At 39.0% G+C, this 16,951-nt stretch overlaps 1 protein-coding gene across 1 annotated transcript in view; it reads right to left on the bottom strand.

Moving 5' to 3' along the window:
- The window catches only part of C5 (complement C5), an 87,913-nt gene that overhangs the window by 54,886 nt on the left and 16,076 nt on the right, over nt 1–16,951 (bottom strand). The window contains exons 8-16 of the mRNA XM_080668025.1: nt 15,606–15,720; nt 12,368–12,494; nt 8,236–8,351; nt 6,859–7,044; nt 5,457–5,660; nt 3,986–4,195; nt 3,714–3,863; nt 2,829–2,958; nt 902–964 (exon numbers count right to left, since the gene is read on the bottom strand). Of these exons, the coding sequence (XP_080524151.1) occupies nt 902–964; nt 2,829–2,958; nt 3,714–3,863; nt 3,986–4,195; nt 5,457–5,660; nt 6,859–7,044; nt 8,236–8,351; nt 12,368–12,494; nt 15,606–15,720 (1,301 nt within the window). The remainder of the gene's footprint in view (nt 1–901; nt 965–2,828; nt 2,959–3,713; nt 3,864–3,985; nt 4,196–5,456; nt 5,661–6,858; nt 7,045–8,235; nt 8,352–12,367; nt 12,495–15,605; nt 15,721–16,951) is intronic.

Genomic DNA, 16,951 nt, shown 5'->3' with positions numbered 1-16,951 from the left:
ATTCATATTAAATGGTTAAAGGGCTTCCTGCAACTAAACTAAATACTAAGTCTTGAACTGGCACCTTGGGTTCAGCACCCTTTGACTACCTGAGAAGCACTCAAGTATTTAAAGATAGCAATCATCACTACACAAGTATTTCCTTCTTCAAGCTAAATATTCTTTTATTCCCCCAAACACTTTTTGTGTGATATGGTTTGAGGACCTTCACTAGTGGCATCACTCTTCATTGTAAGTACTTAAATTAATGTGTCTCTTTTTGTGTCATTAGAACTTAGAATAAAAGTTAGCATTAAAATAATTCATATAAAAATGGAAGAAGTTATTATATTTTAAGCATGATTATTAGTTGAACTCAGGCAACTGACTCCCAGTTCAATGTTCTTTCTATTATAACACTGCCAATTATCAAATTTCTAGTTAAACAATTGTTTTAAATAATTTATATTAGACTTATTTCCCAAAGAGTAATCCAAAATACTATTAACTGTTAAACATATTTAATAAAAAATAGATTTCCAGATATACCTCCAAATTAATTAAATTATGAGTGTTTTCAGAATAAAATGAAAGAATATGATTTTAATTGTTAGATTAAGTTTGTGGAGAGGAAATATTTGTGATAAATAAAAGTTTATCTTTTAGAGATAGAAATAATACTTTATTTTCTTTAGATTAAAGTTATGGCAAATGAACTATTGGATGTATTTGGAATAATCTTTTTGATTATTAGATAAATTAGATGAATTAGATTGTTAGTAGGTGAATTAGATGTCTGTACATATGTTTCTTTTTGCCCATTCTATCTGAGTTAGGAGACATTAGATAATGTTTAATTTTCTCCAGCTTTTGAATGATACGACCATAACCTTTTTACAATCACATGAAACTCTTAGAGTACCTTGTTCCCCTATTTTCTTTTGCAGCATTCTTCTTGGCCTGAGAATTTCTTCACAAGGTTTATCTGTTTTGTTTTTGAAATGATAGAGACAAAAAGAAGAAAGAAAAAAGGGAGATTAAAATCTCAAAAAAAGAAAATTCCATAAAATATGTAAATATTTAAAACATTCACAAATCATTCATTCAAAATATTGAAAACATGCTTTCAACTAGGCATTGCATACTATACATCTTACTATGACTTGTTTTATCTTAGGGGAGCTCATGATCTAGTGTTTTATAGTTTGACTTGTTTGATCTGAGTTTGGTTTTGAATCCGGCAACCTTTTTTGATCCACTCATTACAGAGAAATAGCTAAGTATTTAGAGTGAACAAAGTTTTTGTTGGATATGTTATTTTTATTATTTGTTCTTTGTACTATATTATCCTATATACCATAATAAAAGGGTAATATGCAAGTTGACTGAATGGGGTGGAATGACCAGTCCCTATGACGTGCACTGACAACACAGGAGCTGCTCCCTGGTGGTCAGTGCGCTCCCACAGGGGGAGCGCTGCTCAGCCACAAGCTGGGCTGACGGCTGGCAAGCATAATGGCCTGCCTCTGCAGGCAGTGCTAAGGATGTCCGACTGTGGCTTGGGCCCGCCCCCCTCCCCCACCCGCTGCCTGCGAAAGGGCGCAGGCTGGGCTGAGGGACCCGCCCACCCCCAGGGCATGAATGTCGTGCACTGGGCCTCTAGTTACAAATAATAGTATTAAATATACTTATGAACAATTTTAAAACCATAGAAAGAAGACAGTTAAGATGTGGTCCTGCTTGGCTGGTGTTGCTCAGTGGTTGAGCATCAACCTATGAACCAGGAGGTCATGGTTTGATTCCTGGTCAGGGCACATGGCCGGATTGTGGGCTCAATCCCCAATGTGGGGTGTGCTGGAGGCAGCTGATAAATGATTCTCTCTCATCATTTTTTTTTTTAATTCTCACCCAAGGATATTTTTCCATTGATTTTTAGAGAGAGGGAAAGACAGAGAGAGACATTGATTGGTTGCCCCCTGACCAAACCAACTAGTGTTCTCTCTCATCATTGATGTTTCCATCTCTCTCTTCCCCTTCCTCTTTAAAATCAACATATGTAAAGATGTGGTCCTTGCCCTTAGGAAGCTCCCAGTGCAGTGGCTGAGAAAAGTTGTATAATTCAGTATAAGAATGTGCAGTGATGCACTCCTATTGCATTACTTATAAATAGAGTTAGTCCCTACAATATTTTCTCTATTAAAGGAGGAGGGAATGATTAATTTTATGGGGGAAAGAATCCTCATAGAGGAGATGATTCTTACACTAGCTTCTACAGGCTAACAAAAGGAAAAGCAGTTCTGATGAAGAAAGGCCCAAAAGTGTAATAGCATAGCGCCATCCAAGAACTACACTTGGTTCTGTTAGCTTAAACAGGTAAGGTAAGGTAAGGTAAAGCAGGATGAGAAACAATTGGAGAGAGTTGAAGAGAAGATCATGGGAGGCTTTGAGTACTTCACTAAAAAAAGAGGTGCAGCCGAAACCGGTTTGGCTCAATGGATAGAGCGTCGGCCTGCGGACTGAAGGGTCCCGGGTTCGATTCCGGTCAAGGGCATGTACCTTGGTTGCGGGCACATCCCCAGTGGGGGGTGTGCAGGAGGCAGCTGATCGATGTTTCTCTCTCATCGATGTTTCTAGCTCTCTATCCCTCTCCCTTCCTCTCTGTAAAAAATCAATAAAATATATTTAAAAAAAAAAAAGGTGCACTTTATTTTAAAGGCTAATGAAATGTCATTCTAATATCAGTGTAGAGAATATTCTGGAGGACGAACAAAAATGAGACCTAGGAGGAAAATAGTCTGTAAGTTTCAGTATCGTTTTGAAGAAAAAACAAAAAGTGCTGAGAGTTTTACCATTTTCTTGGGTGTCATCTGCATTTGCATTGGTGAGGAAGGTGAGTCCAGCCAGGCGGAATACCTCTGCATTGTTGCGGCCACCACCTGCCCCACAGCCCAGGTCACTCTTCTCTAAAGCTTGAAATACCTGTCCAGACAGTCAAAATGTTGAGCCTATTCAGATATAGAAATCATTCCTCTAAAGAACTAAAGGTGTGAGTTGTTTCATGATTATAACAAACTTGTGAAATACTCATTTATCAAATGGCCAAAGTCCAAATTTCTCAACTTCATTCCTTTAGTTTGTCCTTTTACATTTTAAAATATATACCTGTTCAAAATTAAACCAAGAACTAAGTCTTAAGCTTTGGTGAGGAGCTTTTTAGAAACTGATCCATGGTGTTTTGTACTTAGAATACATGCTGCAACTGATAGAGCAGGCAGTTAGACAGGCATGAGCAGAACATGAATGATAGGCCAGATATGGAATGTCAACAGGGCACAGCGTCTTAGATGCCTAGCAATGAGCAAAACTGGGAAACAAATATTATAGGCTAGGACGTTACCCTCAGGGTGACCTTTCTTCCCCTCGCCATAAGTCATATAGTTTAGACTCCCTTAGAGGAGGAACAAGGGGTCAGAAGATAGTCTCATACGATTCCCATACAAGCCCTTGCAAGACAACTCCCTTAAGCATTAAGCCCCCAGGACAATGAGGTTCTGACCTGCATCAAATAATCTTAGGAACAAAGTCTCATGTCTGTTGACCACAGAGACAGAGTTTTGGTCAAAGTAGAGATAACACTAGGCCTCAGTTGTGTTTCAGCTCCAGGGGGCCATACTTTTTTGAAGCACTGCACAGAGACACCCATGCACCGTAGCCAAGGTTATGCACTACTTAACTTTTTCTAGGGACTTCTTGGCCTTTCTTTGGACTCCATATATAGCACTGTCCACTGCTGTTAAAGCCACCCAGGAATCTGAGTGAGTTGCCAAATTAAGAGATACGTGTTCACCTGGAGAATATGAATCTGTAGCTGGAGACAGATAAACCTGAAAAATCATTTGAAAAAGAAAAAAAAGGTCATTTTTATGAGATAAAATTTCATAGGCTGCTGTTTATAGTCTCCTTTATTCAGAAAAAAAATTTGATTGTGACATAATTTGTGGCTTACCTGAAGCTGGTTGCCACATTTTTCTTCAATATTTAACCAGATTGAGTCAGACACTAATTCTGCTGTCTGCTCTCCTGTGACGATGTAATAGACCAGGATACGGGCTGAAGGAACCATGTCCAGTGTCACTGGAGCATTTATACTTTGATAAGGGGAATCTGGAAGTTTCTCCCTTGTGCCAAAGTGAACAATTTTGCCCTTGGATAAAATCTAAAAATAAAGAGTGGCAACAATAACTACAAAAACAAAACCTTTGTTTTAGGATGGAGCTTGGAGCTGGAATAGAAATTATGCTAAAGAAAAAGAAAGTTAAGTTGTATGAGCCTACTGTGTGTCACACAAACTTTTTTAAATATTTAACTCCTTTAATTGTTATAATAACCAGTAGGATAGAAATATTATTTCCATTGTGCAAATAAATGGACTGAGGCTCAGGAATTAACAAAATGTCATACTGATTTTTGTTCAAAATCACGTAATTAGGAAAACAGAGAACTAATAAATCTGTTTAAAATCACTAAAATGTCCTTTGTTTTACAGATTTAAAAAATAGACAAGTGGAGTACATCTTATTAAGAAATTAATTTTTAAAAGCAGAGGCTAGCTTCTAAGTTGGAAGCATGTTTTTTTTTAAATTACAAATTATATGAAGCCAAAATATCCTAAAAGATCTCTTAAGTTGTTCTTAGCAGGACTGCATATAGTAGACAGCAAGTTTTGGTCCCTAAATAGGTTCCCTACTTCTTCATCAGCCAATATGATCTTTGATCCTCATTTATTTTTTAATTTCTTTCTAAAAAATGTTAAAAAATCCATCACTACCATCTGTTTGGCTTGCCCATTGGAATAATTCATTCCATTTATTTGACAATTATCAAGAAGCCCTTCATATTTTTCATACATTCTTCCCCTAGATTTCACGGACAGGCATTACTGACCACCTCTGCTAACTGAAGTGATTTAATAAGGAATGTTATAGAGCTATAGAACTGGAGCAGGTGTGATCCTACTCAACACTTAAAACAGGATTTGGGTTCTCCTTTTATGCCAGTGCAATGCATATATCTTAAATAGGTCTAGGTGTGTAATCTTTGGCCATGATATAGAGCATAGGTAACATGAGAATTTAATTAGACTCTCTCTGAGGAGTAGCCAGCTGTCTTTGGTGAAAGGAGATCAGACAAGGAATTAGAGGTTCCCGTTCAAATCAAAATCTTCCTTTTCCAATCTGAGTGACCATGGCAAGTCGTTTAACTTCTTTATCTCTCAGTTTCCTCATCAATGAAATGGTCATGAAAGTCATGCCCAATCTCAAAGGTTTTTTTTAAAAACTGGTTATCAAATTAGATGATGTTGTTGAAATGCTTTGTTAAAACAAATTTTAGGGATCATTCTAATGTTTCTCTATGAGCAAAGGAAAATGTCCCAGGTGGGGGAATAAATAGATGCAATTTTATCATTATTTACTTACCAAGTAATTATAGTGAGTTATTTTGTCAATATATGGACTTTTTGGAGTAACAATAATATTCAGATTTTCTCCTACGAGCATAGATTTATAGGTTCCAGTCCAGTCAATATAAAGGTAACTTTGGCTCAGAGATGAATATGTTATTGCTCTGTAATCTTTGCTGGCCTGATTTTCTTCTGGAAGATCTGGATCATTGGTCCTGATCTAAAAGGGAACATTTCAGAGACTTGTTGAAAGTGATAAAATGTTTTATGTAAAATATACCTTTTAAATTTCTTTCTTTGCTTTCTAAATTTCATACCACCAAATGCTTAAGAAAGGAATACCTCAACTACTCCCATGTTTATACTGCTATGGTATTAAATAACTTTATAAAGACTATGGACAATAATTAGAATCATATGGACTTATGAGCTGTGGTGGGAAAGTCTGGTGAAGTGAAGAGAGAAAGATGCCCCGGGAACAAATATTGGTACCCTTCCTGAAATGTAATGGCAGGTTGGGGATTCCTCTTCTTATGTGTTGGGATGGCAGAAATTTGGGGTAGTGGTAGGGAGGTCATGAGGACTGGAGGATAGGAGTTGTGAATGGACATCACAGAGATTCTCTGGCCCAATTTCATTGTGAAGTAATAGCACAGAGTAGTGCTTATAAACACGGGGTGGGGCAGAAATGATGTCATATCCACCTCTGACAGCAAAAGGGTTCATGCTCTGGAGTGGTTTGCATCCCAGTGCTGCCATTTATTAACTCTGGATAAGTTATTAAAGAGAAGTTTGAAGCCTCTGTTTCCTCAGCTGCAAAATGGCAATGATAATATTCTCTAACTCATAGAGCTAATTAAGTGGATATTAAAAGTGATCTACATAAAATTCTTAGCCCAATGTTTAGCAGTTCATAAGCACTCAGTAGATCACAGTGAATGGATGCATGCTGTGGTCATTAACATGATGAACTTATTCATTTTTTTTACCTGGGAAGGGGAACTTAGACATTATTTGCTAAGAGAGACGACTATTAAGTGAGCTCTAAGATGTAGTGCTGCATGCATTAGAACAAAAGGGAGGCTCCCACATTCAACCCTTTTATGGCCCTGAAAAGAAATAAAAATTGGGGGAAAGAATATTCCAACCACTGACTTCCACTGCTGTACCTATTTTGAAGCTTCTAGATTCTAATATAGTCTTACTAAAGTAAAAGAAAATACTTAATTCCCAAATTAAAAAAGTGATATATTTATCCTCCTTTAGTGCTATTTTTATTTATTTATTTTTGGGTGCAACATTGTGGAATTGTTCACTGGACTTAAGTATAAAATCTGCTGCATCAGTTCTGCACCCTAGCCAAAGCATACAGTCAAAAGTGGACATTGTCCTAGAAAATTTAACCGAATTCAGCTCACTGTAAACTCCAGCGCTGTCACTTCAGATGGGAGATTCACCACAAATGAAGCCACTCCATCACTGGAACCTGTTACACTTTTCTTTGACTCCAACTCAGCCGTCTCTTGGTTGTCACTGACCGATTGTGCACTCAGGGTCACTGGCACCCCTCCTATTAACTCATCAAATGAATCCTTAACTTGCACCTGTTTGTTGGAACATTCCAAATTCAATTCAACAGCTCAGCACTTGTTTTAAAGCATAACAATTCTGAAATAATTTTTTTCTCCCCATCGAAAATATACACTGAGTGGCCAGATTATTATGATCTCTGAATGCCCCCACCTTAGGTTCTGCCTTCACACTTCACCCAGATTTGGTTCTGATTGGACGGTTTCTATGCTAGTCAGTGTCTCTGGGCCTATCAACGGGCCTGATCAGAGAGGCAGGGCTGATCAGCAGCCCCAGTGGAGGCCCAAGAGAAAGAGAGGCATGGCTGCTGGCCAGGCCCGGAGAGAAAGAGAGAGGAAAGTACTGATCAACAACTGCCACAGAGGCTATGGATCAGACCCTGCTTCTCTCTCCAGGCCTCTCTTTGGGCCTAATCCGCAGCCCCCTCAGCAGTTTAATGCAATGCCTAACATCCTATCTAATAAAGAGGGCATATGCTAATTGATTCTCACGCCATCGCAAAGATGGCGGTGCCCACAGCCAATAAGGAGGGAATATGCCAATTGACTTCCCTACCCTCAAAGATGGCAGCATCCACAGCGAATAAGGAGAGAATAAGCTAATTTACTGCCACACCTTTAAAGATGGTGGCACCCAGTCCCTTCAGCCCCACCAGGGTGGCAGGCACACAACAAGGCCAGGCCCACCCTTGCCACGCACCTGCCTCTGGCCTCCCCCAGTCCCCTCAGCCCCCCAGCCGCCCAGGTCCAGCCTGAGGCACAGGCAAGCCTCAGATGGTTGCTGCCCAGCCGCCTAGGGCCACCAGAGGCTCAGGTACCCAGGGCCGACCGAGGCTTGCGCTGCCAGCAGTGGCAGCAGCAGAGGTGTGATGGGGCGTCACCTTCCCCTGATTGCTGGGTCGCCTCCCACCTCTGATGGCTCCCGGACTGTGAGAGGGGGCAGGCCGGGCTGAGGGAACCCCCCTTCAGTGCATGAATTTTCATGCATTGGGCCTCTAGTATTAAATAATGACACTTGCCCTAAGGCTGAAACCGTCCTGCAGTTTCCCACCCCTGTCCATATCACAGGAGGGGCAACTTTTACACAATGAGTTCCCTCCATGATTTGCCTCTCTAGGGTTCTTCCCCTATTTGCTACATCCATGTTTTCTGTAAACAGAAAAAGACAATTATATTCAGCAGTTTCTCTCCCTGCCCCCCACCTACCTTGATAGAATATGGAATTCCAGGCTTCAAGAAAAGAGGAGTAGCAACCAAATTCAGTTTGTAGGGAGAGAGGAGATATTTGATGGCAGAAAATTCTGCCTCTTCAGAAAATCCACCTGAAGAAATGACAAGGATCATGTTGACCTTTTTAGAATATTATCTACACGGGGATCTATTTTATGTCGCTATGACTCCACAGACTCCATTCTGGCACTCATTCATTTATCAATTGTAAGTAGAACATAGGTCTTGGTTCAGAGGGCAGTGCAGAGAAGAGTTTAAACCTCAGGCATTTCCAAAGCCTACGTACAAGGCTTGTATGTAAATATCCCCCATGCAGAATTACAGCTATAGAGCTGGACTGAGGAAGAATGCAAAGAAGGGACACTACTTTTCGTCAGTGGTCTGAGTTTCAGTTGATTATGTAAAAAGGATTAAGGAGAGAAGGAAAGGATAGGTCAGAGATTGAGCTTTACAGGGGGGTTACCATTAGAGTGGAGAAATATGGAGAGAAATGTAGAGGAAGTCAGAAAAGAGTGCTTGAGGTAGAGAGAATCAAAGAATGATATCTCCATCTTAAGGCTTTTTAAGAACATACCACCAAATAGTTTTAAATGTTAGTTTTTTTAAACTATAGTCTTATGGGGTTTTATTTATATATAATTTAATGCAATGCTTATTTAGGGAATGCCTAACATATTAAATAATGACACTTGCCCTAAGGCTGAAGCTGGCCTGCAGTTTCCCATTGAGGGTCCACTGGCAAGAGCCCAACAGCATTACCCTCCAGCTAAACTATTAAAAATAACACACAAAGTTCTAGTGTCCTCAAACTCCTTCCTAATATTATACCCCTAATACTCCCTATACTTCGGCTAACTGGATAATCTGTTATTTATCAAAGATCAAGATTCACTTTCCACCCTTGGTATGTCCCTGTATAGAGGATGCTGACTTCACCCTATCTACCATTCTTGTCTCAAAACCCTACTTATCCTGCAAGACTGATCATCTTTAGGACACTGTTCTTGGTTGCTCAACCATCACCTAAGAGCTCACCTTCCTCTCAAGGTCAATAACATTAACTATTGTGCTTAAAGCATACATAGAATTCCTTCATGTTATAGAATGTTTTGTTTACTTGTGTTATAACTGATGCTAGTATGTTGTTAGTCTTTGAGTGCTGGTATTATACATCATTCATATTTGGAAGCCTGCATGCTTAGTGACACTCTTTGACTACTTTATACATATTTATTAAGCTGAATTTATTTGAAATAAATTGAGCAAAAATAAAAATAAGGAAGAAACATTAAAATAATGATAAAAACAACAGCCAGGGCAAGGAGTATTAAGTTATCATCATTATCCAACATCTATTGGACATCTGATATATACAAGGTGCTCAATATCTGAATAATTACCTCCATTCTTCATTCTTCTATTCTAGAAGTACAAATTTAAAGAGGTGAAAGAGGCATTAGGGTTTAACTTTAATTTTACAAAGAAAGAAAGAAAGAAAGAAAGAAAGAAAGAAAGAAAGAAAGAAAGAAAGAAAGAAAGAAAGAAAGAAAGAAGGAAGGAAGGAAGGAAGGAAGGAAGGAAGGAAGGAAGGAAGGAAGGAAGGAAAGAAGGAAGGAAGGAAGAAAGGAAACAAAAAGACTCAGTGTGGTTAAATTATTTGTTCAAGGTTAGTTGGGGGTTCAATATGAACCTGAAAATATAAAGAACATTAGTAATCAAGACATACCAGAAGCAAGACAAATTTGACTCAATGTGGAATAATAATTACTATTAAAAACCATTGGAGTGCGATTGAGAGCACTATAAAAGATGTTAAGGATGATAAGAAAGTAGTAGGTGGACCCAAGAAGGAGGAGAAGGAAAAGAAAAAGAAAGGGAAGGAGGAGGGTTAACACTTCTATGGTCCTCATTATGTAACAGGTACTGATTTATAAAATGTTTTTATTTATTTTAGAGAAAGAAAGGGAGAGGGAAAGGTAGGAAGGGAGAAAGGAAGAGAGAGAGAGACATCAGAGAGAAACATCAATCGGCTACCTCCTGCATTCCCCCTACTGAAACCCAGGCATGTGCCCTGACCAGGAAATAAACCAGAGACCTTTTGGTACATGGGATGATGACAATCAACTGACCCACATTGACCAGGGCATGACACGTATTGTTTTAAGTGCTTTGGGTATATTGACTCCTCAACCCTAACCACAACCCTATGAATTATATACAATTATTGTATCCATTTTAAAAACACTATTGCCTCCAATTTTAGACAGAATTTCTGAACATTACAGCTGAAAAAGGCTTTAGGTGGCATTTGGTTCAACTTCATCATTGCACAGATAAGGAGACTAAAACAATGATAATGATAATAACTTCCATTTGCATACTACTTTATCAAACATTTTTACATACATAATTTCATTTTCATTTTGTTTCTCACCAGGTGAGAATATTGGGGTGCCAGATGTTCAAGCCAGATAGACTACAGAGCCACTCAGGATATCAATTGGGCAGGTGTTATCTTGCAGTTGAAGTAATGGGAAACCAATGACTAGAGTGGCAAAGCTATAAACTAATCCTAGCTTTTAATGACACAAAAGTAAAATTTAAATATGAAAGAACTGTAGATATCATTTATACCTTTAATATACTGTCTAAATATTTCCCAAGATAAAGAAAAGGAAATAAAAGAAAAGAAAGAAACCAACAACAAGCAAGGCTCAACTACAACAAGACTGTGCACACAGCCCACAAATGGGGTGCACCAAGAGTGTCCACCTCAGGTAACTGGGGAGGCTGAGCCACTGGGCCCTATAGGACACCTAGCACACAAAGCCCCTCTATCAACTCAGGGAAGCAGCGAAAATGCGGAGACAAAGAAACAGGTCACAAATGACAGAAATGGAGGAAAGCAAACAACTGGATATAGAGTTTAAAACCACGGTTATAAGGTTTTTCAAGAATTTTCTAGAAAAAGCCGATAAATTTAGCGAGACCCTTGAGGATATGAAAAAGGACCACGTAGAAATTAAGCATACACTGACCTAAATAAAAAATAATATACAGAGATCCAACAGCAGACTAGAGGATCGCAAGAATCAAGTCAAAGAGTTGAAGAACAAAGAAGCAAAAAACACCCAACCGGAAAAGCAAAAAGAAGTAAGAATTCAAAAATATGAAGATAGTGTAAGGAGCTTCTGGGACAACTTCAAGCGTACAAACATAGAATTATGGAGGTGCCAGAAGAAGAGAGAGAGCAAGATACTGAAAACCTATTTGAAGAAATAATGACCTAAAACTCCCCCCACCTGGTGAAAGAAATAGTCTTACAAGTCCAGGAAGTGCACAGAACCCCAAACAAAAGGAATCCAAAGAGGACCACACCAAGACACATCATAATTAAAATGCCAAGAGCAAAAGACAAAGAGAGAATATTAAAAGCAGCAAGAGAAAAACAGTTAGTTACCTACAAAGGAGCACCCATACGATTGTCAGCTGATTTCTCAACAGAAACTATGCAGGCCAGACGGGAGTGGCAAGAAATATTCAAAGTGATGAAGAGCAAGAACCTACAACCAAGATTATTCTACCCAGCAAAGCTATCATTCAGAATTGAAGGTCAGATAAAGAGCTTCACAGACAAGAAAAAGCTAAAGGAGTTCATCACCGCCAAACCAGTATTATATGAAATGCTGAAAGGTATTCTTTAAGAAGAGGAAGAAGAAGAAAAAGGTAAAGATAAAAATTATGAACAACAAATACATATCTATCAACAACTGAATCTAAAAATCAAGTGAATAAAAAATCTGATGAACAGAATAAACTGGTGAATATAATAGAATCAGGGGCATAGAAAGGGAGTGGACTGACAATTCTCGGTGGGGAAAGGGGTGTAGGGGGTGCGGGAAGAGATTGGACGAAAATCGTACACCTATGGATGAGGACAGTGTGGGGGGGGGTAAGGGCAGAGGGTGGGGTGGGAACCGGGTGGAGGGGAGCTATGGGGGGAATAAAGAGGAACAATTGTAATAATCTGAACAATAAAGATTTATTTAAAAAAAAAAGAAAGGAAGAAAGGAAGGAAGAAAGGAAAGAAAGAAAAAAAGAAACTTACCTGAAGACTCTATGACTGTTACACCGATATAAAGGTACTTATCGTTTAAGTCTTCCAGACTGCTGTAGGACAATTCTTTAACTGCCATTTCAGAGTTCAGTGTGACTTTAGCAATTCCATTTATCATCTTTTTAAAGGGGGAAAATGAAAGAGTTATTTCAGAGAAAAACTTAAAAGGAAAAATTAACAAATTCTGCTTTTACTAGCCTCTCAAAGTGAAGGTCAATGTCAGAGGAATCGTTGAGCATCAGCAATAAAGTAAATGACTGGTCTAAAATTAAGCCCAGAATGTTATTTTCTAATTTATATTATTGAACTATAGACATGGGGAGTCTTAAACATCATTTGATTCAGCGAGGTCTTTTTTCTACTAGCTGACAATGATGTCTTCTTCCAATCCCTGCATCATCATCTATCTTCCTAGGCCTCTCGGCTTACTTTTGCTCTTAACTGAGAGTTTGTTGGGTTTTATATTTAATTTGTGCTTTGCTGCTTACATATTGAAACATTAATTAAAAACATACAATGGGTAAAAAGGGATATAGGGTTAAGTCATACTGTATCATTTAATTATTAAGCATAATAGTAAAATAGATTTTGCCTTATTTTTTTCTTCTAAAATTAAATAACTTGAAACCAGGGATTTTTGTATTATTTGGCTTTAAGTCTCAGTGTTTAGCATAGAATCATTTTTTAAAAATCTTTATTGTTGAAAGTATTACAGAGGTCCCATTTCCCCCGCTCCTAGCTCCCCGTTGACCTTCTCTACCTACTACATTCCCACCCCCTCCCCTGGCCTTCCCCACACTATTGTTTGTCCATGGGCTATGCATACACGCATATAAGTTCTTTAGTTAATTTCTTCTGGCTGCCCGCCCCCCTTCCCTCTGAAATACATCTGTTGCAGAGCATAGAATCTTGCATTAAAAAGAGGCATCTAGCCCTAGCAGGTTTTTCTCAGTGGTTAGAGCTTTGGCCTACAGACTGAAGAGTCCTGGGTTTGATTTTGGTCAAGGGCACATGCTCAGGCTATGGGCTTGATCCCCAGTGAGGGGTGTGCAGGAGGCAGCCAATCAATGATTCTCTCTCATTATTGATGTTTCTATCTCTCCCCCACCCTCTCTGAAACCAATAAAAAAAAAAGCCTATATAATAAAAGGGTAATATGCAAATTGACCGAATGGCAGAATGACCGCTCACTCTGACGTGCTCAGCGCAGAAGCTGCCCCCTGGTGGTCAGTGCGCTCTCACAGGGGGAGCACCACTCAGTCAGAAGCCCAGAAGCCAGGCTCATGGCTGGCGAGTGCAGCACTAAGGATGTCCGACTGCCGCAGGGAGCGGGCCTAAGCCATCAGTTGGACATCCTCCAAAGACTCCCAGACTGTGAGAGGGAGGGCACAGGCCGGGCTGAGGGACACCCAGCCCCCCAAGTGCATGAATCTTGTGCACCGGGCCTCTAGCATATATATATATATATACATACATATATATATATATATGTATGTATGTATATATATATATATATATATATATATATATATATTTTAAAAAGACACATCTAATTTATATCTTGAACAAATAAAAGTGTCTTTTGAAAAAGCAAAGGCTAAATAACTGGTGATGCAAACTACATGAATATATAACACTGAGTAGAATGACATGAGTCCTTATCATCTGTGGTATAATGTAAAAATAAATGAATAAGGGAAAAGGGGACCAGGGCTCTAATCTGGTCCCAGGAACCACTAGCTCTTACTTAACCTTGGACAAGTAACTTCCCAATAAATTTGTTATTGGTGGAAATGCAGTGTCCACCACAGAAAGTGAGGTATCCCTTTCCCTACTGGGTGCTGGGGGGTCAGATCCTCATGATACCTTGAGAAAAAGAATTTTCTGAGATTTGCACCGGCTGATGAGTGATTTTTATTTGTGTGGAATTATATCCTTATGTCTGCAAAATCCCATGTCCCTTAATCCAGTCCTAGAAGAAGTGCAGCTAGGGATTCAGCAGAACTAGAAGAAAAGTCAGTGTGCAGAGATTCTGTTCCATGGTGGAGCTGGGTCTGGTGTAGCATTAGGCTAGGTATAGTCCATGAATCCAGTGTGTCTGTTATCCATGGGCCATGTGGGCAAATGCAGGAGTGTGAGAGCCCCTGCTGGCCAGGAATCAAGCAAAAGAGATAACTCCTTTGTTTAAGAAATTTAAATATCTCAAATTTCGTGCCTTTGCAGTGGCCACGCCTACTCTGGCCAATGACCTGTTCCCAGGTATGAATGATAGGCAAATACCTTCCCTATTTCACTCAGACTTGATTGGGCATGTGTTTAAATTGCAGCTTTCTAGCAAAGCTGCACAAATGGCATGCCTATACTATTTGGCCTTCCCCCTGCTCCTTTTCTATTAATAACTGGGTTCATTACAATGGTATCAAATTCATTCACTAATAAGTATATAGAGAGTAGTACCTACTATTTGCCAGGAACCATGCTGGTTCTGAGTATATAGTGGGAACAATTCAGATTCACAAAGGGTTTAGTGTAGAAAATGATGGAAAAGTAAGTAAACCATTACAATGATAGAAAAGTAAATAAGCCATTACTATTAACATTTTGGAAGGATAACTCTGTTGGGGGGTGCTGCTCTGTACATTGTAGGAGTTCAGCAGCCCTCCTGACCTCTATCCATGAAGTGCCAGGAGCATCTTCTTCCCCAGTTATGACAATGACAAATGTCTGTGGGACATCGCCAAATTTCCCCTTAGGGGTAAAAATAGTCCCTGGTTCAGAATAAATCGTAATACTAAGAGAGGCTCAAGGCCTAAGGGAGTACCTGGCAGGGGCAGTTAACCTAGTTGAGAGGATTCAGGGAGACTTCCCAGAGAAAAGGAGTCAAGGTTGAGACTTAAAGTCTGAGGAGGAATTAGCCAGACAAAGAAGAGGCAGGAGGGGACAAAGGGCAAGAGCATTCTCAAGCAGGAGCGGCACTGCAAAGACCTGGAAGCAAGAGAGACTAGGGAGAGGAAGGTGGGAAGTGGCAGGAGATAGGCTGGTGAGGGAGGCTGATGTCATGGAAAGTTGGCTTTATCCTAAGGACAATGAGAAGCCAATGGAGAGTTTTCAGCTTCCATTTCCCATCCTATATAAAATTAGGGATCAGACTAGATAATTTTAAAGTTATTTTCCATCTCTAGCATTCATGATATATCTTTAGGTACGAGTGAACATCTTTACATCTTACCACTGTGCTTTGCATTGCTTTTTCCATCATTTCTTTGTTATCATCATGTAAGTCATCTTTTATTCCAAAAGAGACAAAAACTTCAGCCTCAGCAACAACTTTGTTATAAAAATATCTGTCAAACAATAATACCATAAGATTATTTGTCTATCAATGTTATAAAAATAAAATTCAGATAAACAATTCGAAATTACATTGCATACTTGATACACTTTAAATCGTCTTCCATCCACAATTACATTTCATCCTCATAAAATTACAATAATAAAGCCAAAGTGCAGATTTTATAACTATGTGCTTAATGAAAAAAACTGATCTTGAGGAAATCAAAAGACTCAGGTCCAGAGCCCTTTCCTATTGAACACAGAGCTTCCTTGATGATTTTGATGTCAGTGGGGAGCTGCTTCCTATTTCCTTTTATGTATTTAAAAGCAGCATGCCCAATCTTACTATTATGTGAGATAAATTTTATTTTAATACTAATTGCATATTAAACCTTTTTAGTTTAGAATTAAAGTAAGAGTAAAGGAAATTTTCCACACAGCAAATAATACTATAGCAAGAATTAACTTTCCTTATTCAGAGTTGAACAAATAGTATCTCCATTAGAAGAAATTAATTTTTATAATTCCATGTCAGGTGAGCCTTTTATGTGTTTTAGACTAAGCAACAAACACTCTATTTTAGAAGAGAAGCAGTACAGGGCAGTATTTGAGGGCCTCGACTCAGAACCAAACAGACTGTGCAGCTTACTAGCTGCGCAATCTTGGGCAAATTACTGAACATTTCTGTACCTCCATTTTTTTGTTTGTAAAATGGGGATAGCAATAGTGTCTACCTCATAGTGTTCATAAAGATTAAATGAGCTAATATATACATAGTGCTTCAAAACTGCCTGATATAGTTATATAAATTGGTTATTGTTTTTAATAACTACATGATATTGCCTTTTTTAATGACCTAAACTTTTATGGTAGATTGCTTATAAAACTAGCCCCAATTTCCACTTGCCCATATATTCACCATCTTTGCAGCTATTTATGTACAAAGAGTGTAAAGAGAGTCTATTTCCTCCTGGGCTGATCTTCTAACTTGCTTTGGACAACAGAATGTGGTGGAAGTGATGGTGTGCCAGTCTCAAGCTTAGGCCTTTAGAGGACTTTTATGCTTCCATATTTTCTCTTCAAGTATTTCTGCTGCTACAGGCTAGCCTGTTAGTTGGTGAGAGATGCACATAGTCCAATCATCCTTGTAGCTTCAGTTAACTGCCAGCCAATTACCAGACATGTGAGTAAGACCTCCCTAAACCAGCCAGCCTCCAGCTGACCTGCCAAATGACTGCAGGT

This window comes from Plecotus auritus, assembly GCF_963455305.1.
Source record: "Plecotus auritus genome assembly, chromosome: 5".
Lineage (NCBI taxonomy): Eukaryota > Metazoa > Chordata > Mammalia > Chiroptera > Vespertilionidae > Plecotus > Plecotus auritus.
This window is presented reverse-complemented; position numbering and strand designations above follow the sequence as displayed.